The 23,629-nt window shown below is 46.1% G+C and overlaps 1 protein-coding gene across 5 annotated transcripts in view; it reads right to left on the bottom strand.

Annotated features, from left to right (window-relative positions):
• The window catches only part of LOC135908158 (cholinesterase-like), an 828,064-nt gene extending 822,894 nt beyond the window's left edge, over positions 1-5,170 (bottom strand). For all 5 annotated transcript variants that reach the window (XR_011511619.1, XR_011511618.1, XM_070532652.1 and 2 more), the window contains exons 1-2: positions 5,033-5,170; positions 2,422-4,008 (exon numbers count right to left, since the gene is read on the bottom strand). Coding sequence is in view for 3 of the 5 variants with exons in the window: in XM_070532652.1 (XP_070388753.1) it covers positions 2,422-4,008; positions 5,033-5,044 (1,599 nt within the window). In the remaining 2 variants the exon portion in view is untranslated. The remainder of the gene's footprint in view (positions 1-2,421; positions 4,009-5,032) is intronic.
• Positions 5,171-23,629: the final 18,459 nt, after the last annotated feature.

Below are 23,629 nucleotides of genomic sequence, written 5' to 3' on the forward strand. Positions count from 1 at the left end.
GACCGGCTAGACGGCGGCTCCGGCGAAGTCAAGTGGCTGCGACTCCGTAGTATGCCGACGTCGTGTACCCTGCACCTCCACCACTCTGTTACTCTGTTACTCTGTTATACCACTCTCTTGGTAGAGAGAATTTATTTTTATTATTTCTATTTTTTTTTATTATTTTTTATTTATTTTTTTCTTTGTAGAGAGGATTTTTTTATTAGAACTCTTTCTTCACGCAGGAAAATCCTAAGATTGAAATTCCTGTATAATATATATAAAAGTAAAACTGGTATCGACAAAACACTGTTCGTCAAGGAGCCGAATTACGTTTCATCTAGGAAAGACCACGCTAACAAAATTAGAGCTTATCAGTGCCATACCAATGTGTTTAAGTATTCATTTTTTCGTAACACCATTATCGATTGGAATTAATGAAGTGATGGCAGCTTCTAGTTTTGAAAATGCTATTGAGAGCCATATTCTGTGATTGTTATGTTATTCATCTCTGCACATACGTTACTTTTTTCTGTTTTGTTAGTTAGTTTGTCACTCACTCTGTTTTGTACTTTGTTAGTTTCTATTCCGCTTTAGCGAATTTCAGTGCTTAAAGTATGTTGTATTTGCTGATGTATTCTTTTGAAGTTGCTGAATATGTTTCCATTGCGACCACCTGTATTTTAACCCGCCTACGATAATGCCGTACTGGCGATGTAGGTATACCGAATAAATAAATAAATAAATAAATAAATAAATAAATAAATAAATAAATAAATAAATAAATAAATAAATAAGTTGTTGGGACGCACCGACGGTCCTGAACGCCAGCCGAAGTTCAGTTACTGCTAGGCGAATGCCTTCTTTCTTTTTTGTCTTACCCACTGCCCCACTGCTGCTGGCGGCACATACTCAAATTTGACAAGACTTTCACGCCTGTAAGACAGACAGACAGACAGACAGACAGACAGACAGACAGACAGACAGACAGACAGACAGACAGACAGACAGACAGACAGACAGACAGACAGACAGACAGACAGACAGACAGACAGACAGACAGACAGACAGACAGACAGACAGACAGACAGACAGACAGACAGACAGACAGACAGACAGACAGACAGACAGACAGACAGACAGACAGACAGACAGACAGACAGACAGACAGACAGACAGACAGACAGACAGACAGACAGACAGACAGACAGACAGACAGACAGACAGACAGACAGACAGACAGACAGACAGACAGACAGACAGACAGACAGACAGACAGACAGACAGACAGACAGACAGACAGACAGACAGACAGACAGACAGACAGACAGACAGACAGACAGACAGACAGACAGACAGACAGACAGACAGACAGACAGACAGACAGACAGACAGACAGACAGACAGACAGACAGACAGACAGACAGACAGACAGACAGACAGACAGACAGACAGACAGACAGACAGACAGACAGACAGACAGACAGACAGACAGACAGACAGACAGACAGACAGACAGACAGACAGACAGACAGACAGACAGACAGACAGACAGACAGACAGACAGACAGACAGACAGACAGACAGACAGACAGACAGACAGACAGACAGACAGACAGACAGACAGACAGACAGACAGACAGACAGACAGACAGACAGACAGACAGACAGACAGACAGACAGACAGACAGACAGACAGACAGACAGACAGACAGACAGACAGACAGACAGACAGACAGACAGACAGACAGACAGACAGACAGACAGACAGACAGACAGACGGACGGACGGACGGACGGACGGACGGACGGACGGACGGACGGACGGACGGACGGACGGAGACGGACGGACGGACGGACGGACGGACCAAAGTGCCTGAAGTAGGCAAAGAATGTATTTCGCATAAATAGAAAGAAATATTTGAAGCAGCTTATATAAGGAAATCTGTTGATTGCTGTGTGTGCACCCTTATTGTAAACGTTAGCGATAAAGAAATGTACCTGGCGCGGAAGTAATTGTTTTGAGGTATAAAAAGAGATACAGAGAGTAATTCTGAGGCAGAAAAGGCGCTATATTTTTGTTTCCCTTGAAGGAGCACGGTTCAGCTCCAAAGCAAGGAATAAATAAGGGACTGTCCTAACTGATTTTAGTTCTGCATGTATTTCCGTCTCGCTAGTTAGTCGTCGCTTTTCTCGCGATGTCTAGACTGAACCTTGCTGCTAATGACCTCTCTGAAGAGTAGCATTAAAATTTTGAAAACTTACGCATGAAACAATAAAATACACTGAATGACTGGACAGTGCTTCGTCCGGTCAATTTGTTTTTTCTCTCCGTGCTTGTAAGAGTTACACGCTAACCTTAAACATGAGTAATCCCCAACTTGTCCAGTCTATTCTCCTTACTTGCATGTCGAGGACAAGGAAAAGCTCCATTCTCACTCACATCGATATTCCCTCGGGACCTGCCGTCATGGTTGAGCAGAGCGCCTGGGTCCGCTCTCCTTTTCCCGTGGCATCGTGTCCTTGTCCTAGTTGGTAGGGGGGATGGCAGATCCCCTTTTTTTCCTGCCGCACTCAGCCTGTCACGTTCCATTGCCGGATCCCTGACCTTGTACTCAGAGATTCGCTGCTTGCTCTGGGAGCAGCCGTCCAGTTTCTGAGGGTGGTCGTTTTCCTTCGCGCGGGCCATGTGTTCAGTTAGAGCGGTCACAGCCACTCGTGGGCAAGCACTCTGATCAGGAGCAAGTTCTTGGTTTAGTATTGGTGAGAGGTCCATAAATGGCCGCTCTGTAACTTCATGATGTGCCTCCCTACCAAACGAGTGTTGCTCGTCAATCACCGGTGGCGAACTATGTGCCCGGTAAGTTTCACGCAGCACGTTTAAACGGTGAAATTGGTGCCCTTCAGTTATCTGATCAGTAAGGTCTCTTTCCTTAGCTTCCGTTTCCTCTGGTTGAACACCTGAGTGCACGAAAGAATATTTATTGACGTCTCTAGCAACTTGAGAACCAGGTGGTTTAGGCAGCAATGTTTCCTTCTGGTTGGTTCCAGGAGGGCGTTCTTGTTCATTCAAGGTAACCCCTTTGGCCATTATTCTTCCTACGCTGGCAGTAATAGAAAGGCCTGCCATATTTGCATCTTCATTGGGTTCAACACGGTGAAAAGATTTCCTAGGGCTGGTTGCAGCGCTTTGCATGCGTTTCGCTCCCAAATGACTCGGAACATCAAAGCGTTTTCTCGATATACCACGCTGCACGGACACCGGATTCTTTCCACTGTGCCCAGCATCGTACTTGGATTCCGCGGGGTTGCTCCTGTAGGCATTAGAAACTTGTCGCGAACGGTGAATGCGCTGTCTGCGAGAAGAGATTTCTTCACTGACGGCCTTTTCGAGGGAATCTGCTTGTATTAAAGGTGACATAATGGGGCTTGTTGCGGGAAAGATATCTTTTGCTTGCCCGTCCGCTGAAAATATACTTGTGGCTACCAAGAGTGGCTCGGGGCTGCGCACACCTGTTGTGGAGGCACGTATTACTCGTAAGTCAGAAGATATCGGGGAAAAGCTTGCCGTTATGTCGGCTACTGCGTATCGCACTTGGGTGTGGCCGTTGTCGCTAACGTTCGGGATGAATTTCGCAGAACTATCGGCGCGTTTTTCGTCTCTATCCGCGATGACATCTGCGTCCTCATCGTGCAGGGCCAGTGCCGCTTCGGATAACTCTTCGACAGGCGCTTCTTCTCTGTGCGGATTTTGCCCGGCGACGCAAGCCGCTTTTGAACGGTTTCTCCCTGATGACTTGCGCCTCCTCCGTTCCTGAAGTAACGAGCTCCCTGTGGAGAGAGCACCATCTCGCTTTTGCTTCTTGAAGCCATGGAGGCTGGCACGTTTTTTTCCGGTTCTGGGATTCTCGTCCGGAGAAGCTACATCGCTTCTTCTTGATTTCCGCCGGTTATGCCTCGTTGGCGAAGCGGCAGGAGCATTGCTAGGTCCAGCAGCTTTCTGACCTGTCTGGTTGGCGTCGTCATCCTTCTGTAGAAAGAATACCAAACACGTAGACTTGTAAGCTTACAATCACTTATGTTAAACCTTCATCTTTTTTCCCAGTTAATTATCAATATCCTGAGAATACCATGTGGATGGAAACAAGCGCAAAACTACAAGGCCAGCCGTAGTTTTGCCCTTGCGGCGCACGTTTTGCAAGCGGGGCACTTACACGTTGCGCCGCTTGTTACTCTCGAATTCAGAATTTATTATCATGAGTATATTTGGGCAGCCGCAGCTAATTTTTTTTCCTGAGTACGACATAAATGATCAGCTAACAAAAAATATTTCCGCTTGAGGATACCAAATATCAACAATATCTACAGATGCTATTAGGTTCAGGACCGCACAGATGTCTCGACACAAACGGCTCGACTGCCGCATGTTACTCAACGGCATTGGCAGCGAACTGAAGGAATGCTAATCCACCCCGCTTTCGGTTCAGTATATGTGCACTAAGTACACATTAAGGCCACCTTAATATTGGGTGATGTTAACTCAATATTGGTGTACAGACCTCGAAAAAAATCTCTGGTAATAAAGAAATAAACGATCGCGCCCCCTTTCCAACTTCAGCTTTCCATTCCTCACAGTTCTCGACGCTGGCCAAGTCATTTACATGACGTTAGAATGATAAATGCTGCCGATTGGTGCATATAGGATGGACATCAGTTGTGATCCGTCTGCTAGGACGTCTTTGCCAAGGAGCCACACGCTCGCTCCTTTATATCGTTTCACTTGCCGGTCACCCGCAATAAACTTATTCACCTTGTGGGGCAAGTGTAGCCGAAAGGCACGGAAACAGGATAAGCGGAAGCTGATACTGTGCTTAACGAGGAAAAGAGTGCCAACGGTTTGGTACAGTCCAACGGCCTTGAAAAGAAACGTGAAGGCGAGAGACAAACCGCTCAATCTTCTCCAAGCTCAGAGTGGATTAGTAGCCTCTTTTGAGATGGAACGCCTGCTATAACCCTGGTGTTAGAAACGAGTTGAATAACAGATGCCAGCTTACTTTCGCGGACATAATGGTGCAAGCCGAACGACTTCACAGGTTGTTCCACAGCCCAAGCAACCACACTTTCAACACTTAAGACAATAGATCATCAACCGGAAAAACGAGAGACGAGGCTTGCTTGCTGTTGATGATGATGGCCTCATAAACTGTGGCACATACCCACTGAGAAAAATTATTGCGTAGTCGCGCCGACAAACTGCAATAACACGTAAGCTTTCAAAGCCTAGTAAATGGAACGAAGACGAACAGACAAATCAATCTGGACAATCAGACAAGGCATAGGTGTGATAGCGCCGACAGGCGTCGTTCATTGTTTATTATCAGAAGCGGATAAGCAACGGCCAAAGTGTATAAGAAGCACGCGCTGTTCCGAATAAAGCATTCTTTGTTCCGGAGCCCGCTGGTCTTCTTGCTCGTCACGCTGCGTGCCTGGGCGCGTCCCCGTCCACACGTAGTTCCCAACACATGGCGACGAGGATGGGATCGACGCAAGTGGCTTCCCGGGACCATGGCGGATGCTGACAACAAGTGCGGCAAGCGCTCCGGCAGTATTCCAGTCGCCCATGGACAGAATTCTCAGTGGTATTCCTCACGTAGGATGTTACATTGATTATGTAATCATTGGAGGTACCATCACGTCGGACTGTCGCGAGCGGCTAGAACAAGTACTCCAGCGGTTTCAGGCCCCCAATGTAACTCTTCAAGAGGAAAAATGCAAGTTTTTTCAAAGGGAATTTCGGTACCTTCGGATATCTGCAGCCGGAATCCAGCCTCTGGGATCAAAAGGTAAAGCAAATACGGCTGCGCCAGAACCCTCAAACGCAACGGAATTGAAATCATTCTTGGACATATTGCCATTTTATTCCAAGTTCTTGTCAAACTTGGCGACCGTGGCAGCACCGCTGTACGCTCTTTTAAAGAAAGGCCTGCGATGGCACTGGTCCAAAGAATGCGCTGCTGCTTTCCACAAAACAAAGAAGCTGCTCACTTCGAGCCCTGTACTCTGCTACTACAACCCAAAGTGACCACTTGTACTCAGTTGCGATGCATCCCAGTACGGACTGGGCACAGTGATTTCGCATGTGCAACCAAACGGGGACGAAAGGCACATTGCATTTGCCTCTCGAACATTATCGGCAGCGGAACGCGCGTAGTCGCAAAGGGAAAGAGAAGCGTTGGCCATAATATATGGGTTGAAGAACTTTCATCGCTATCTGTACGACCATCGTTTTTCGCTTTTTACGGACCACCAGCCATTACTCGGCATTCTAGGTGCCTGCAAGCCGATACCAACTTTGGCCGCTGCGCGCATGCAACGATGGGCGCTTATCTTGGCGGGATATCGTTACGAGCTTAAGTATCGGAAAGGGTCTCAAATGGAAGTGCCCGATGCGCTATCGAGATTCATGTCCTTCATTTAGATTCAAAATCCAGCATGAGGCAACTGTTCTCAGCACGAAACAAAATTGATTTGTTGGTTTTCGTTCATTGGTGGGATCCACTAAGGCAGACAAGCTTGTAGGCTGTGCTTCTGCAATTTGTACAGCACACTGACAGCACTGGTGGGGGTCTCATCTGTGGGCTGACTGATGGCACCTTCTACGGCGCAGGTCACTTGTGTTGGGCGAGGCACCAATGTTGACGTTTGTTTCCTTGTGCAAAACAGCAGTCCTAGGTTTAGAGTTGTTGTAGGAAGTCAAGGTAAAATTAACTTCCATGGCTTGAGGGGGCTCATTTCTCTTGGGGCATCCAGCTTTTTTTCTTGCAACTGTGCAGAGGTGCTTCCCTAGGGTCGGCGTGAAAATGGCATAGAGTGGTGCATTCGGGAACTCCTGAACAATGATCTGCTGTAGTTAGGGCTTTGCGAAAATGCACTGTCTACCAATTGGTAGAAGGTGCATTATTCAGCCACTGATTTCCTGTTGGTATGCTTGTACTCGTGCTGTCAGTAATTTCTTGGCTTGCCGAATTATCTTGAGGCCCCACGCTGATGATGCTACCAATGTCTTCAAGTGCAGACTTTTTAGGATGAGGTTTTTTGCTTTGCAAATGTAGTTGAAAGGTAGGTGGCGCTTACAGGTAGCTGTTCTAGATATTAGTGAAATGAATTGGCCCATCTTGCTTCGTCAAACATCATCACGCCGAAATCAGTCGCACAAACGAAAAACCTGGTGTACTCGCAGCGTCGTGCACGAAGAAACAAACAAATCAGCTGCTGCATTGTCTTGACATGACATACTAAGCTGAGACCGGAACTGCTGTAGCTACAAACCAGGCAGAAACGATGATAATGAGCAGGGATTTGCGGTAGCGCCACTTCATGGGGCAGCAAGGAGGCTCCGTTCAAAACAAAAATGGCGTTCAGCAAGTCGAACCATGCGATGGTCAGAGTCGGTGCATGGTGGTCTCGATCGAGTTGGCTCAAGGAGTGTCCGAAAAATCAGACGAGAGGTTGCAAGGTGTCCGAACTTTCGGAAGTTGTTATACATTATGGTGCATGGGGAGAATGGCGGTGCCATGAAGCAGACTGAGTAATCATGACCGAATTTTTCGAGTCCGGAAAATCAGTCGGCGACTGTACCTATACCTATGTGCCTATGTATACCTAAGTGCAACAGTGTTTGCTATGATCTGTGCAAGAATTGCTGTTGCCCATAGATGCCCAACATGTCGGGTGTCAAAATGTAAAATACCTTGCAAAAGTGATCTACGAAAAAATGCCGCTTCTGCTATATTTCGCTTTTGCAAGAAATTTACCGGCCGCTGGCACCTACCTTGAAAGGCTTTATATGGTCTTCGCATGGCCAGGGCCTTCTACTTTTGTGAGTTTGCTTATCTTAACATTTACCCCAGTTTTTATAACTTCAAGTTGGTGGGATCCCTAGTCATTTTTAACGTTTGCCCAATAGACCTTACGTAGGGGTTTTTGCTTTTCCCGGCCTTCGAAATGCAGCCATTGTGGCCGGGATTCAATCCCATGCCCTCTGCCTGAGCAGCGCAATGTCAAGGCCAGTACAATACGGTATTTTGCTGCCAGAAGGGTTTAGTTTCTGAATAATTTATTATCTCAACCTGTCGGTGTTGTTTTTATAGGTATTTCATATTTGTTTTCTGTTGCTTCAATACTAGTTAATAATAATCAAACCATGTGCCCATCTTTTTCCAATAACAATTGTTTCAATCGCCTGCTAATTATGAGAGCTTATTCTCCCATAGTAATCTATGTTCCCTTGAAACATAGGCATTGCATGAAACCACATATTTTTCAATAGGATTTATTCATTATCTCCTATGACCGGAATGCTGAACCTTTCTTATCTGTGGGAATATAGGCAAATTCGCCTATGTGCTAACCTGTTGCATGAGTCAAGATAAATTATTGGCTTGACTTTTTCAGGTGCCCTGCTCGCTCTCACCCAAGCAACCCATTCCAGCGGTCTTCTCTCGGCAGACTGGATGCATCGAAATACCGTTAGAAGGTCCAATAAACAGTGCTTGGGACATTTATGACATGTTACTTAAGCCGGAGGCCTTCGGGCCTAATGAAAGCTCAAGTGGATGTACAGAAATACCTAAATAAAGTATACTTGTCTTTTTCACTTACAAGTACATGCCAATAATTTGCCTGACATTTTTCACCCAAAAATTACGCTTTACTCTGGATTTGTGAACAAACCATTACAACAAAAAGCACTGCAGTAAGACGAATAAAAGTAATCAAACATGTACTAAACTTGCAAGAATTACATTTGCATACTTGTAGTAAATATGAAAATGAAGTACAGTCTTCTTCAGGGTGCATTTTCTTGTAGGTCATACATGGAGAACGTACTCGTAGGTCACACAAAGCTTGTTCATGATGTATCATATCAGTGTTGGTAGTGCTAATCAATTTATTCCGAAAATTGTGTTCATCTTCGTATCAAGCAATATACCAGGCAAACCTGCATGTGAAAGTGGCATTCTTGTTGCAAACATAATGCAGATCTACTTCTCTTCAATGCTGATCACAAATACAAAAGTGTACAAAATATGTTTAAAGAGTGAATTATATTAAGCAACACCAATCCAATCTGCAAAGACCTGCGGTGAATGTAGCAAAAAATAGGTCTGAACAGGGGCAAACAGGTTTGGGTTAGATAGGACAGGGCATTAAACGGGTCAGGATTAAACAGCAATTAAACGGGTCAAGAATAAATAGGATTTAAACAGGTCAGGTTTAAACAGGAATAAACAGGATTTAAACAGACCAGGATAGAATACGAATAAACGGGATCCCGTTCCATCACCCTATTTGATGAAAACCGTCTGAAAACAAATAGGATTTTCTAGAAGGGATGTGCATGCTTAAAATGTGGTTTGGCACAAATCCAAGTGCGGGTGCTAAGAAGAGCAGCATGGGCGTGCTCAGCACGTCGCTTGGCAGAAATCCTCGGGCGCGCTCTGCCAAAAGCAGCATGTCCATGCATAACTTGTGGTTTTGCAGAAAACAACGTAAGCGTCTACCAAAAGATGCATGTGCATGCTAAACAATTGGTTTGGCACAAATCCATGCGCGCGTGCTAAAAAGAGCAGCATGGGCGTGCTTTGCACGTCGTTTGGTAGAAATCCATGTGCGCGCTGCTCTGCCAAAAGCAGCATGTGCATGCATAACTTGTGGTTTTGCAGAAAACAGCATCCGCGTCTACCAAAAGATGCTTGTGCATGCTTAGCAAGTGGTTTGGCACAAATCCATGTGCGGGTGCTTAAAAGAGCAGCATGGGCGTGCTTAGCACGACGTGTGGTAGAAATCCACGTGCGCGCGCTGCCAAAAGCACAATGTGCATGCTTAACTTGTGGTTTTGCAGAAAACAATGTCTGCGTCAACCAAAAGATGCATGTGCATGCTTAACAAGTGGTTTCGCACAAAACCATGCGCGGGTGCTAAAAGGAGCAGCATGGGCGTGCTTAGCACGTGTTTTGGCAGAAATCCACGTGCGCGCTCTCCCAAAAGCACCATGTGCATGCAGAGGTTGTGGTTTGGCAGAAAACAACGGCCGCGTCTACCAAAACATGCATGTGCATGCTTAACAAGTGGTTTGGCACAAATCCATTGCCCGGGTGCTAAAAAGAGCAGCATGGGCGTGCTTAGCACGTCCTTTGGCAGAAATGCCCGCGCGCGCTCTCCCAAAAGCACCATGTGCATGCATAGGTTGTGGTTTGGCAGAAAACAACGTCCGCGTCTACCAAAACATACATATGTGCATGCTTAACAAGTGGTTTGGCACAAATGCATACGCGGGTGCTAAAATGAGCTGCATGGGCGTGCTTAGCACGTCGTTTGGAAATCCATGTGCACGTTCTGACAAAAGCACCATTTGCATGCATATCGTGTGGTTTTGCAGAAAACAACGTCCGCGTCTACCAAAAGATGCATGTGCATGCTTAAAAAGCGTTTTGGCACAAATACATGCGCGGTTGCTAAAAAGAGCAGCATCGGCATGATTAGCACGTCGTTTCGTAGAAATCCAAGTGCGCGGTGTGCCAAAAGCACCATTTGCATGCATATCTTGTGGTTATGCAGTAAACAACGTCCGCGTATACCAAAAGATGCATGTGCATGCTTAAGAAGCGTTTTGGCACAAATCCGTGGGCGGGTGCTAAAAAGAGCAGCATCGGCATGCTTCGCACGTCGTTTGGTAGAAATCCAAGTGCGCGCGCTGCCAAAAGCTGCATTTGCATGCACATCTTGTGGTTTTGGAAAAAACAACATCCGCGTCTACCAAAAGATGCATGTGCATGCTTAACAAGCGTTTTGGCACAAATCCGTGCGCGGGTGCTAAAAAGAGCAGCATCGGCATGCTTAGCACGTCGTTTGGTAGAAATCCCCATGCGCGTTCTGCCAAAAGCACCATTTGCATGCATATCTTGTGGTTTTGCAGAAAACAACGTCCGCGTCTACCAAAAGATGCATGTGCATGCTTAAAGGGCGTTTTGGCACAAATCCATGCGCGGGTGCTAAAAAGAGCAGCATCGGCATGCTTAGCACGTCGTTTGGTAGAAATACACGTGCGCGTTCTGCCAAAAGCACCATTTGCATGCATATCGTGTAGTTTTGCAGAAAACAACGTCCGCGTCTACCAAAAGATGCATGTGAATGCTTAAAACGCGTTTTGGCACAAATCCATGTGCGGGTGCTAAAAAGAGCAGCATCGGTATGCTTTTCACGTCGTTTTGTAGAAATCCACATGCGCGTTCTGCCAAAAACACCATTTGCATGCATATGGTGTGGTTTTGCAGAAAACTACGTCCGCGTCTACAAAAAGATGCATGTGCATGCTTAAAACGCGTTTTGGCACAAATTCATGTGCGCGTGCTAAAAGAGCAGCATTGGCATGCTTTTGACGTCGTTTGGTAGAAATCCATGTGCGTTCTGCCAAGAGCACCCTTTGCATGCATATCGTGTGGTTTTGCAGAAAACAACGTCCGCGTCTACCAAAAAATGCATGTGCATGCTTAAAACGCGTTTTGGCACAAATCCATGTGCGGGTGCTAAAAAGAGCAGCGTCGCCATGCTTTTCACGTCGTTTGGTAGAAATCCACGTGCGCGTTCTGCCAAAAGCACCATTTGCATGCATATCGTGTGGTTTTGCAGAAAACAACGTCCGCGTCTACCAAAAGATCCATGTGCATGTTTAACAAGCGTTTTGGCACAAATCCGTCCACGGGTGCTAAAAAGAGCAGCATCGGCATGCTTAGCACGTCGTTTGGTAGAAATCCACGTGCGCGTTCTGCCAAAAGCGCCATTTGCATGCATATATTGTAGTTTTGCAGAAAACAACGTCCGCGTCTACCATAGGATGGATGTGCATGCTTAACAAGCGTTTTGGCACAAATCCATGCGCGCGTGCTAAAAAGAGCAGCATCGGCATAATTTTCACGTCGTTTGGTAGAAATCCACGTGCGCGTTCTGCCAAAAGCACCATTTGCATGCATATCGTGTGGTTTTACAGAAAACTGCACTCGCGTCTACCAAAAGATGCATATGCATGCTTAAAACGCGTTTTGGCACAAATCCATGTGCGGGTGCTTAAAAGAGCAGCATCGGCATGCTTTTCACGTCGTTTGGTAGAAATCCACGTGCGCGTTCTGCCAAAAGGACCATTTTCATGCATATCGTGTGGTTTTGCAGAAAACTGCAATCGCGTCTACCAAAAGATGCATATGCATGCTTAAAACGCGTTTTCGCACAAATCCATATGCGGGTGCTAAAAGAGCAGCATCGGCATGCTTTTCACGTCGTTTGGTAGAAATTCATGTGCGTTCTGCCAAGAGCACCCTTTGCATGCATATCGTGTGGTTTTGCAGAAAACAACGTCCGCGTCTACCAAAAGATGCATGTGCATGCTTAAAACGCGTTTTGACACAAATCCATGTGCGGGTGCTAAAAAGAGCAGCGTCGCCATGCTTTTCACGTCCTTTGGTAGAAATCCACGTGCGCGTTCTGCCAAAAGCACCTTTTGCATGCATATCGTGTGGTTTTGCAGAAAACAACGTCCGCGTCTACGAAAAGATGCATGTGCCTGCTTAAAACGCGTTTTGGCACAAATCCTTGTGCGGGTGCTAAAAAGAGCAGCATCGGCTTGCTTTTCACGTCGTTTGGTAGAAATCCACGTGCGCGTTCTTGCAAAAGCACCATTTTCATGCATATCGTGTGGTTTTGCAGAAAACCACGTCCGCGTCTACCAAAAGATGCATGTGCATGCTTAAAACGCGTTTTGGCACAAATCCATGTGCGGGTGCTAAAAAGAGCAGCGTCGCCATGCTTTTCACGTCGTTTGGTAAAAATCCACGTGCGCGTTCTGCCAAAAGCACCATTTGCATGCATATCGTGTGGTTTTGCAGAAAACAACGTCCGCGTCTACGAAAAGATGCATGTGCCTGCTTAAAACGCGTTTTGGCACAAATCCTTGTGCGGGTGCTAAAAAGAGCAGCATCGGCTTGCTTTTCACGTCGTTTGGTAGAAATCCACGTGCGCGTTCTGCCAAAAGCACCATTTTCATGCATATCGTGTGGTTTTGCAGAAAACCACGTCCGCGTCTACGAAAAGATGCATGTGCATGCTTAAAACGCGTTTTGGCACAAATCCATGTGCGCGTGCTAAAAGAGCAGCATTGGCATGCTTTTCACGTCGTTTGGTAGAAATCCATGTGCGTTCTGCCAAGAGCACCCTTTGCATGCATATCCTGTGGTTTTGCAGAAAACAACGTCCGCGTCTACCAAAAGATGCATGTGCATGCTTAAAACGCGTTTTGGCACAAATCCATGTGCGGGTGCTAAAAAGAGCAGCGTCGCCATGCTTTTCACGTCGTTTGGTAGAAATCCACGTGCGCGTTCTGCCAAAAGCACCATTCGCATGCATATCGTGTGGTTTTGCAGAAAACAACGTCCGCGTCTACCAAAAGATGCATGTGCATGCTGAACAAGCCTTTTGGCACAAATCCGTGTGCGGGTGCTAAAAAGAGCAGCATCGGCATTCTTAGCACGTGGTTTTGTCGAAATCCACGTGCGCGTTCTTACAAAAGCGCCATTTGCATGCATATCTTGTAGTTTTGCAGAAAACAACGTCCGCGTCTACCATAAGATAGATGTGCATGCTTAACAAGCGTTTTGGCACAAATCCATGCGCGCGTGCTAAAAAGAGCAGCATCGACATGCTTTTCGCGTTGTTTGGAAGAAATCCACATGCGCGTTCTGCCAAAAGCACCATTTGCATGCATATGGTGTGGTTTTACAGAAAACTGCACTCGCGTCTACCAAAAGATGCATATGCATGCTTAAAACGCGTTTTGGCACAAATCCATGTGTGGGTGCTAAAAAGAGCAGCATCGGCATGCTTTTCACGTCGTTTGGTAGAAATTCATGTGCGTTCTGCCAAGAGCACCCTTTGCATGCATATCGTGTGGTTTTGCAGAAAACAACGTCCGCGTCTACCAAAAGATGCATGTGAATGCTTAAAACGCGGTTTGGCACAAATCCATGTGCGGATGCTAAAAAGAGCAGCGTCTCCATGCTTTTCATGTCGTTTGGTAGAAATCCACGTGCGCGTTCTGCCAAAAGCACCATTTGCATGCATATCGTGTGGTTTTGCAGAAAACCACGTGCGCGTCTACGAAAAGGTGCATGTGCATGCTTAAAACGCGTTTTGGCACAAATCCATGTGCGGGTGCTAAAAAGAGCAGCATCGGCATGCTTTTCACATCGTTTGGTAGAAATCCACGTGCGCGTTCTGCCAAAAGGACCATTTGCATGCATATCGCGTGGTTTTGCAGAAAACTGCAATCGCGTCTACCAAAACATGCATATGCATGCTTAAAACGCGTTTTGGCACAAATCCATGCGCAGGTGCTAAAAAAAGCAGCATCGGCATGCTTTTCACGTCGTTTGGTAGAAATCCACGTGCGCGTTCTGCCAAAAGGACCATTTGCATGCATATCGTGTGGTTTTGCAGAAAACTGCAATCGCGTCTACCAAAAGATGCATATGCATGCTTAAAACGCGTTTTGGCACAAATCCATGCGCGGGTGCTAAAAAGAGAGCAATCGGCATGCTTTTCACGTCGTTTGGTAGAAATCCATGTGCGTTCTGCCAAGAGCACCCTTTGCATGCATATCGTGTGGTTTTGCAGAAAACAACGTCCGCGTCTACCAAAAGATGCATGTGCATGCTTAAAACGTGTTTTGGCACAAATCCATGGTCGGGTGCTAAAAAGTGCAGCGTCGCCATGCTTTTCACGCCGTTTGTTAGAAATCCACGTGCGCGTTCTGCCAAAAGCACCATTTGCATGCATATGGTGTGGTTTTGCAGAAAACTACGTCCGCGTCTACAAAAAGATGCATGTGCATGCTTAAAACGCGTTTTGGCACAAATCCATGTGCGCGCGCTAAAAGAGCAGCATTGGCATGCTTTTCACGTCGTTTGGTAGAAATCCATGTGCGTTCTGCCAAGAGCACCCTTTGCATGCATATCTTGTGGTTTTGCAGAAAACAACGTCCGCGTCTACCAAAAGATGCATGTGCATGCTTAAAACACGTTTTGGCACAAATGCATGTGCGGGTGCTAAAAAGAGCAGCGTCGCCATGCTTTTCACGTCGTTTCTTAGAAATCCACGTGCGCGTTCTGCCAAAAGCACCATTTGCATGCGTATCGTGTGGTTTTGCAGAAAACAACGTCCGCGTCTACCAAAAGATGCATGTGCATGCTTAACAAGCGTTTTGGCACAAATCCGTGCGCGGGTGCTAAAAAGAGCAGCATGGGCATGCTTAGCACGTCGTTTGGTAGAAATCTACGTGCGCGTTATGCCAAAAGCGCCATTTGCATGCATATCTTGTGGTTTTGCAGAAAACAACGTCCGCGTCTACCATAAGATGCATGTGCATGCTTAACAAGCGTTTTGGCACAAATCCATGCGCGCGTGCTAAAAAGAGCAGCATCGGCATGCTTTTCAGGTCGTTTGGTAGAAATCCACGTGCGCGTTCTGCCAAAAGCACCATTTGCATGCATATCGTGTGGTTTTACAGAAAACTGCAATCGCGTCTACCAAAAGATGCATATGCATGCTTAAAACGCGTTTTGGCACAAATCCATGTGCGGGTGCTAAAAAGAGCAGCATCGGCATACTTTTCACGTCGTTTGGTAGAAATGCATGCGCGTTCTGCAAAGAGCACCCTTTGCTTGCATATCGTGTGGTTTTGCAGAAAACAACGCCCGCGTCTACCAAAAGATGCATGTGCATGCTTAAAACGCGTTTTGGCACAAATCCATGTGCGGGTGCTAAAAAGAGCAGCGTCGCCATGCTTTTCACGTCGTTTAGTAGAAATCCACGTGCGCGTTCTGCCAAAAGCACCATTTGCATGCGTATCGTGTGGTTTTGCAGAAAACAACGTCCGCGTCTACCAAAAGATGCATGTGTATGCTTAACAAGCGTTTTGGCACAAATCCGTGCGCGGGTGCTAAAAAGAGCAGCATGGGCATGCTTAGCACGTCGTTTGGTAGAAATCCACGTGCGCGTTCTGCCAAAAGCGCCATTTGCATGCATACCTTGTGGTTTTGCAGAAAACAACGTCCGCGTCTACCATAAGATGCATGTGCATGCTTAACAAGCGTTTTGGCACAAATCCATGCGCGCGTGCTAAAAAGAGCAGCATCGGCATGCTTTTCAGGTCGTTTGGTAGAAATCCACGTGCGCGTTCTGCCAAAAGCACCATTTGCATGCATATCGTGTGGTTTTACAGAAAACAACGTCCGCGTCTACGAAAAGATGCATATGCATGCTTAAAACGCGTTTTGGCACAAATCCATGTGCGGGTACTAAAAAGAGCAGCATCGGCAAGCTTTTCAGGTCGTTTGGTTGAAATCCACGTGCGCGTTCTGCCAAAAGCACCATTTGCATGCATATCGTGTGTTTTTACAGAAAAATGCAATCGCGTCTACCAAAAGATGCATATGCATGCTTAAAACGCATTTTGGCACAAATCCATGTGCGGGTGCTAAAAAGAGCAGCATCGGCAAGCTTTTCACGTCGTTTGGTTGAAATCCACGTGCGCGTTCTGCCAAAAGGACCATTTGCATGCATATTGTGTGGTTTTGCAGAAAACTGCAATCGCGTCTACCAAAAGATGCATATGCATGCTTAAAACGCGTTTTGGCACAAATCCATGTGCGGGTGCTAAAAAGAGCAGCATCGGCATGCTTTTCGCGTCGTTTGGTAGAAATCCATGTGCGTTCTGCCAAGAGCACCCTTTGTATGCATATCGTGTGGTTTTGCAGAAAACAACGTCTGCGTCTACCAAAAGATGCATGTGCATGCTTAAAACGCGTTTTGGCTCAAATCCATGTGCGGGTGCTAAAAAGAGCAGCATCGGCATGCTTTTCACGTCGTTTGGTAGAAATCCACGTGCGCGTTCTACCAAAAGGACCATTTGCATGCATATCGTGTGGTTTTGCAGAAAACTGCAATCGCGTCTACCAAAAGATGCATATGCATGCTTAAAACGCGTTTTGGCACAAATCCATGTGCGGGTGCTGAAAAAAGCAGCATCGGCATGCTTTTCACGTCGTTTGGTAAAAATCCACGTGCGCGTTCTGCCAAAAGGACCGTTTGCATGCATATCGTGTGGTTTTGCAGAAAACTGCAATCGCGTCTACAAAAAGATGCATGTGCATGCTTAAAACGCGTTTTGGCACAAATCCATGTGCGCGTGCTAAAAGAGCAGCATTGGCATGCTTTTCACGTCGTTTGGTAGAAATCCATGTGCGTTCTGCCAAGAGCACCCTTTGCATGCATATCTTGTGGTTTTGCAGAAAACAACGTCCGCGTCTACCAAAAGATCCATGTGAATGCTTAAAACGCGTTTTGGCACAAATCCATGTGCGGGTGCTAAAAAGAGCAGCGTCGCCATGCTTTTCACGTCGTTTGGTAGAAATCCACGTGCGCGTTCTGCCAAAAGCACCATTTGCATGCGTATCGTGTGGTTTTGCAGAAAACAACGTCCGCGTCTACCAAAAGATGCATGTGCATGCTTAACAAGCGTTTTGGCACAAATCCGTGCGCGGGTGCTAAAAAGAGCAGCATTGGCATGCTTAGCACGTCGTTTGGTAGAAATCCACGTGCGCGTTATGCCAAAAGCGCCATTTGCATGCATATCTTGTGGTTTTGCAGAAAACAACGTCCGCGTCTACCATAAGATGCATGTGCAAGCTTAACAAGCGTTTTGGCACAAATCCATGCGCGCGTGCTAAAAAGAGCAGCATCGGCATGCTTTTCAGGTCGTTTGGTAGAAATCCACGTGCGCGTTCTGCCAAAAGCACCATTTGCATGCATATCGTGTGGTTTTACAGAAAACTGCAATCGCGTCTACCAAAAGATGCATATGCATGCTTAAAACGCGCTTTGGCACAAATCCATGTGCGGGTGCTAAAAAGAGCAGCATCGGCATGCTTTTCACGTCGTTTGGTAAAAATTCACGTGCGCTTTCTGCCAAAAGGGCCATTTGCATGCATATTGTGTGTTTTTGCAGAAAACTGCAATCGCGTCTACCAAAAGATGCATATGCATGCTTAAAACGCGTTTTGGCACAAATCCATGTGCGGGTGCTAAAAAGAGCAGCATCGGCATGCTTTTCACGTCGTTTGGTAGAAATCCATGTGCGTTCTGCCAAGAGCACCCTTTGCATGCATATCGTGTGGTTTTGCAGAAAACAACGTCCGCGTCTACCAAAACATGCATGTGCATGCTTAAAACGCGTTTTGGCACAAATCCATGTGCGGGTGCTAAAAAGAGCAGCGTCGCCATGCTTTTCACGTCGTTTGGTAGAAATCCACGTGCGCGTTCTGCCAAAAGCACCATTTGCATGCATATCGTGTGGTTTTGCAGAAAACAACGTCCGCGTCTACGAAAAGATGCATGTGCCTGCTTAAAACGCGTTTTGGCACAAATCCTTGTGCGGGTGCTAAAAAGAGCAGCATCGGCTTGCTTTTCACGTCGTTTGGTAGAAATCCACGTGAGCGTTCTGCCAAAAGCACCATTTGCATGCATATCGTGTTGTTTTACAGAAAACTGCAATCGCGTCTACCAAAAGATGCATATGCATGCTTAAAACGCGTTTTGGCACAAATCCTTGTGCGGGTGCTAAAAAGAGCAGCGTCGCCATGCTTTTCACGTTGTTTGGTAGAAATCTACAAGCGCGTTCTGCCAAAAGCGTCATTTGCATGCATATCGTGTGGTTTTGCAGAAAACTGCATCCTCGTCTACCAAAAGTTGCATATTCATGCTTAAAACGCGTTTTCGCACAAATCCATGTGCGGGTGCTAAAAAGAGCAGCATTGGCATGCTTTTCACGTCGTTTGGTAGAAATCCACAAGCGCGTTCTTCCAAAAGCGTCATTTGCATGCATATCGTGTGGTTTTGCAGAAAACTGCATCCTCGTCTACCAAAAGTTGCATATTCATGCTTAAAACGCGTTTTCGCACAAATCCATGTGCGGGTGCTAAAAAGAGCAGCATTGGCATGCTTTTCACGTCGTTTGGTAGAAATCCACACGCGCGTTCTGCCAAAAGCACCATTTGCATGCATATCGTGTGGTTTTGAAGAAAACTGCATCCTCGTCTACCAAAAGTGTCATATTCATGCTTAAAACGCGTTTTGGCACAAATCCATGTGCGGGTTCTAAAAAGAGCAGCATTGGCATGCTTTTCACGTCGTTTGGTAGAAATCCACACGCGCGTTCTGCCAAAAGCGTCATTTGCATGCATATCGTGTGGTTTTGCAGAAAACTGCATCCTCATCTACCAAAAGTGTCATATTCATGCTTAAAACGCGTTTTGGCACAAATCCATGTGCGGGTTCTAAAAAGAGCAGCATTGGCATGCTTTTCACGTCGTTTGGTAGAAATCCACACGCGCGTTCTGCCAAAAGCACCATTTGCATGCATATCGTGTGGTTTTGCAGAAAACTGCATCCTCGTCTACCAAAAGTGTCATATTCATGCTTAAAACGCGTTTTGGCACAAATCCATGTGCGGGTGCTAAAAAGAGCAGCATTGGCATGCTTTTCACGTCGTTTGGTAGAAATCCACACGCGCGTTCTGCCAAAAGCGTCATTTGCATGCATATCGTGTGGTTTTGCAGAAAACTGCATCCTCGTCTACCAAAAGTTGCATATTCATGCTTAAAACGCGTTTGGGCACATATCCATGTGCGGGTGCTAAAAAGAGCAGCATTGCCATGCTTTTCACGTCGTTTGGTAGAAATCCACACGCGCGTTCTGCCAAAAGCACCATTTGCATGCATATCGTGTGGTTTTGCAGAAAACTGCATCCTCGTCTACCAAAAGTGTCATATTCATGCTTAAAACGCGTTTTGGCACAAATCCATGTGCGGGTTCTAAAAAGAGCAGCATTGGCATGCTTTTCACGTCGTTTGGTAGAAATCCACACGCGCGTTCTGCCAAAAGCGTCATTTGCATGCATATCGTGTGGTTTTGCAGAAAACTGCATCCTCGTCTACCAAAAGTTGCATATTCATGCTTAAAACGCGTTTGGGCACAAATCCATGTGCGGGTGCTAAAAAGAGCAGCATTGGCATGCTTTTCACGTCGTTTGGTAGAAATCCACACGCGCGTTCTGCCAAAAGCACCATTTGCATGCATATCGTGTGGTTTTGCAGAAAACTGCATCCTCGTCTACCAAAAGTGTCATATTCATGGTTAAAACACGTTTTGGCACAAATCCATGTGCGGGTGCAAAAAAGAGCAGCATTGGCATGCTTTTCACGTCGTTTGGTAGAAATCCACACGCGCGTTCTGCCAAAAGCACCATTTGCATGCATATCGTGTGGTTTTGCAGAAAACTGCATCCTCGTCTACCAAAAGTGTCATATTCATGCTTAAAACGCGTTTTGGCCCAAATCCATGTGCGGGTGCTAAAAAGAGCAGCATTGGCATGCTTTTCACGTCGTTTGGTAGAAATCCACACGCGCGTTCTGCCAAAAGCACCATTTGCATGCATATCGTGTGGTTTTGCAGAAAACTGCATCCTCGTCTACCAAAAGTGTCATATTCATGCTTAAAACGCGTTTTGGCACAAATCCATGTGCGGGTTCTAAAAAGAGCAGCATTGGCATGCTTTTCACGTCGTTTGGTAGAAATCCACACGCGCGTTCTGCCAAAAGCACCATTTGCATGCATATCGTGTGGTTTTGCAGAAAACTGCATCCTCGTCTACCAAAAGTGTCATATTCATGCTTAAAACGCGTTTTGGCACAAATCCATGTGCGGGTGCTAAAAAGAGCAGCATTGGCATGCTTTTCACGTCGTTTGGTAGAAATCCACACGCGCGTTCTGCCAAAAGCGTCATTTGCATGCATATCGTGTGGTTTTGCAGAAAACTGCATCCTCGTCTACCAAAAGTTGCATATTCATGCTTAAAACGCGTTTGGGCACATATCCATGTGCGGGTGCTAAAAAGAGCAGCATTGCCATGCTTTTCACGTCGTTTGGTAGAAATCCACACGCGCGTTTTGCCAAAAGCACCATTTGCATGCATATCGTGTGGTTTTGCAGAAAACTGCATCCTCGTCTACCAAAAGTGTCATATTCATGCTTAAAACGCGTTTTGGCACAAATCCATGTGCGGGTTCTAAAAAGAGCAGCATTGGCATGCTTTTCACGTCGTTTGGTAGAAATCCACACGCGCGTTCTGCCAAAAGCGTCATTTGCATGCATATCGTGTGGTTTTGCAGAAAACTGCATCCTCGTCTACCAAAAGTTGCATATTCATGCTTAAAACGCGTTTGGGCACAAATCCATGTGCGGGTGCTAAAAAGAGCAGCATTGGCATGCTTTTCACGTCGTTTGGTAGAAATCCACACGCGCGTTCTGCCAAAAGCACCATTTGCATGCATATCGTGTGGTTTTGCAGAAAACTGCATCCTCGTCTACCAAAAGTGTCATATTCATGGTTAAAACACGTTTTGGCACAAATCCATGTGCGGGTGCTAAAAAGAGCAGCATTGGCATGCTTTTCACGTCGTTTGGTAGAAATCCACACGCGCGTTCTGCCAAAAGCACCATTTGCATGCATATCGTGTGGTTTTGCAGAAAACTGCATCCTCGTCTACCAAAAGTGTCATATTCATGCTTAAAACGCGTTTTGGCACAAATCCATGTGCGGGTTCTAAAAAGAGCAGCATTGGCATGTTTTTCACGTCGTTTGGTAGAAATCCACATGCGCGTTCTGCCAAAAGCGTCATTTGCATGCATATCGTGTGGTTTTGCAGAAAACTGCATCCTCGTCTACCAAAAGTGTCATATTCATGCTTAAAACGCGTTTTGGCACAAATCCATGTGCGGGTTCTTAAAAGAGCAGCATTGGCATGCTTTTCACGTCGTTTGGTAGAAATCCACACGCGCGTTCTGCCAAAAGCGTCATTTGCATGCATATCGTGTGGTTTTGCAGAAAACTGCATCCTCGTCTACCAAAAGTTGCATATTCATGCTTAAAACGCGTTTGGGCACAAATCCATGTGCGGGTGCTAAAAAGAGCAGCATTGCCATGCTTTTCACGTCGTTTGGTAGAAATCCACACGCGCGTTCTGCCAAAAGCACCATTTGCATGCATATCGTGTGGTTTTGCAGAAAACTGCATCCTCGTCTACCAAAAGTGTCATATTCATGCTTAAAACGCGTTTTGGCACAAATCCATGTGCGGGTTCTAAAAAGAGCAGCATTGGCATGCTTTTCACGTCGTTTGGTAGAAATCCACACGCGCGTTCTGCCAAAAGCGTCATTTGCATGCATATCGTGTGGTTTTGCAGAAAACTGCATCCTCGTCTACCAAAAGTTGCATATTCATGCTTAAAACGCGTTTGGGCACAAATCCATGTGCGGGTGCTAAAAAGAGCAGCATTGGCATGCTTTTCACGTCGTTTGGTAGAAATCCACACGCGCGTTCTGCCAAAAGCACCATTTGCATGCATATCGTGTGGTTTTGCAGAAAACTGCATCCTCGTCTACCAAAAGTGTCATATTCATGGTTAAAACACGTTTTGGCACAAATCCATGTGCGGGTGCTAAAAAGAGCAGCATTGGCATGCTTTTCACGTCGTTTGGTAGAAATCCACACGCGCGTTCTGCCAAAAGCACCATTTGCATGCATATCGTGTGGTTTTGCAGAAAACTGCATCCTCGTCTACCAAAAGTGTCATATTCATGCTTAAAACGCGTTTTGGCCCAAATCCATGTGCGGGTGCTAAAAAGAGCAGCATTGGCATGCTTTTCACGTCGTTTGGTAGAAATCCACACGCGCGTTCTGCCAAAAGCACCATTTGCATGCATATCGTGTGGTTTTGCAGAAAACTGCATCCTCGTCTACCAAAAGTGTCATATTCATGCTTAAAACGCGTTTTGGCACAAATCCATGTGCGGGTTCTAAAAAGAGCAGCATTGGCATGCTTTTCACGTCGTTTGGTAGAAATCCACACGCGCGTTCTGCCAAAAGCACCATTTGCATGCATATCGTGTGGTTTTGCAGAAAACTGCATCCTCGTCTACCAAAAGTGTCATATTCATGCTTAAAACGCGTTTTGGCACAAATCCATGTGCGGGTGCTAAAAAGAGCAGCATTGGCATGCTTTTCACGTCGTTTGGTAGAAATCCACACGCGCGTTCTGCCAAAAGCGTCATTTGCATGCATATCGTGTGGTTTTGCAGAAAACTGCATCCTCGTCTACCAAAAGTTGCATATTCATGCTTAAAACGCGTTTGGGCACATATCCATGTGCGGGTGCTAAAAAGAGCAGCATTGCCATGCTTTTCACGTCGTTTGGTAGAAATCCACACGCGCGTTTTGCCAAAAGCACCATTTGCATGCATATCGTGTGGTTTTGCAGAAAACTGCATCCTCGTCTACCAAAAGTGTCATATTCATGCTTAAAACGCGTTTTGGCACAAATCCATGTGCGGGTTCTAAAAAGAGCAGCATTGGCATGCTTTTCACGTCGTTTGGTAGAAATCCACACGCGCGTTCTGCCAAAAGCGTCATTTGCATGCATATCGTG

This window comes from Dermacentor albipictus, chromosome 1 (genome assembly GCF_038994185.2).
Source record: "Dermacentor albipictus isolate Rhodes 1998 colony chromosome 1, USDA_Dalb.pri_finalv2, whole genome shotgun sequence".
Taxonomy (NCBI): Eukaryota; Metazoa; Arthropoda; class Arachnida; order Ixodida; family Ixodidae; genus Dermacentor; species Dermacentor albipictus.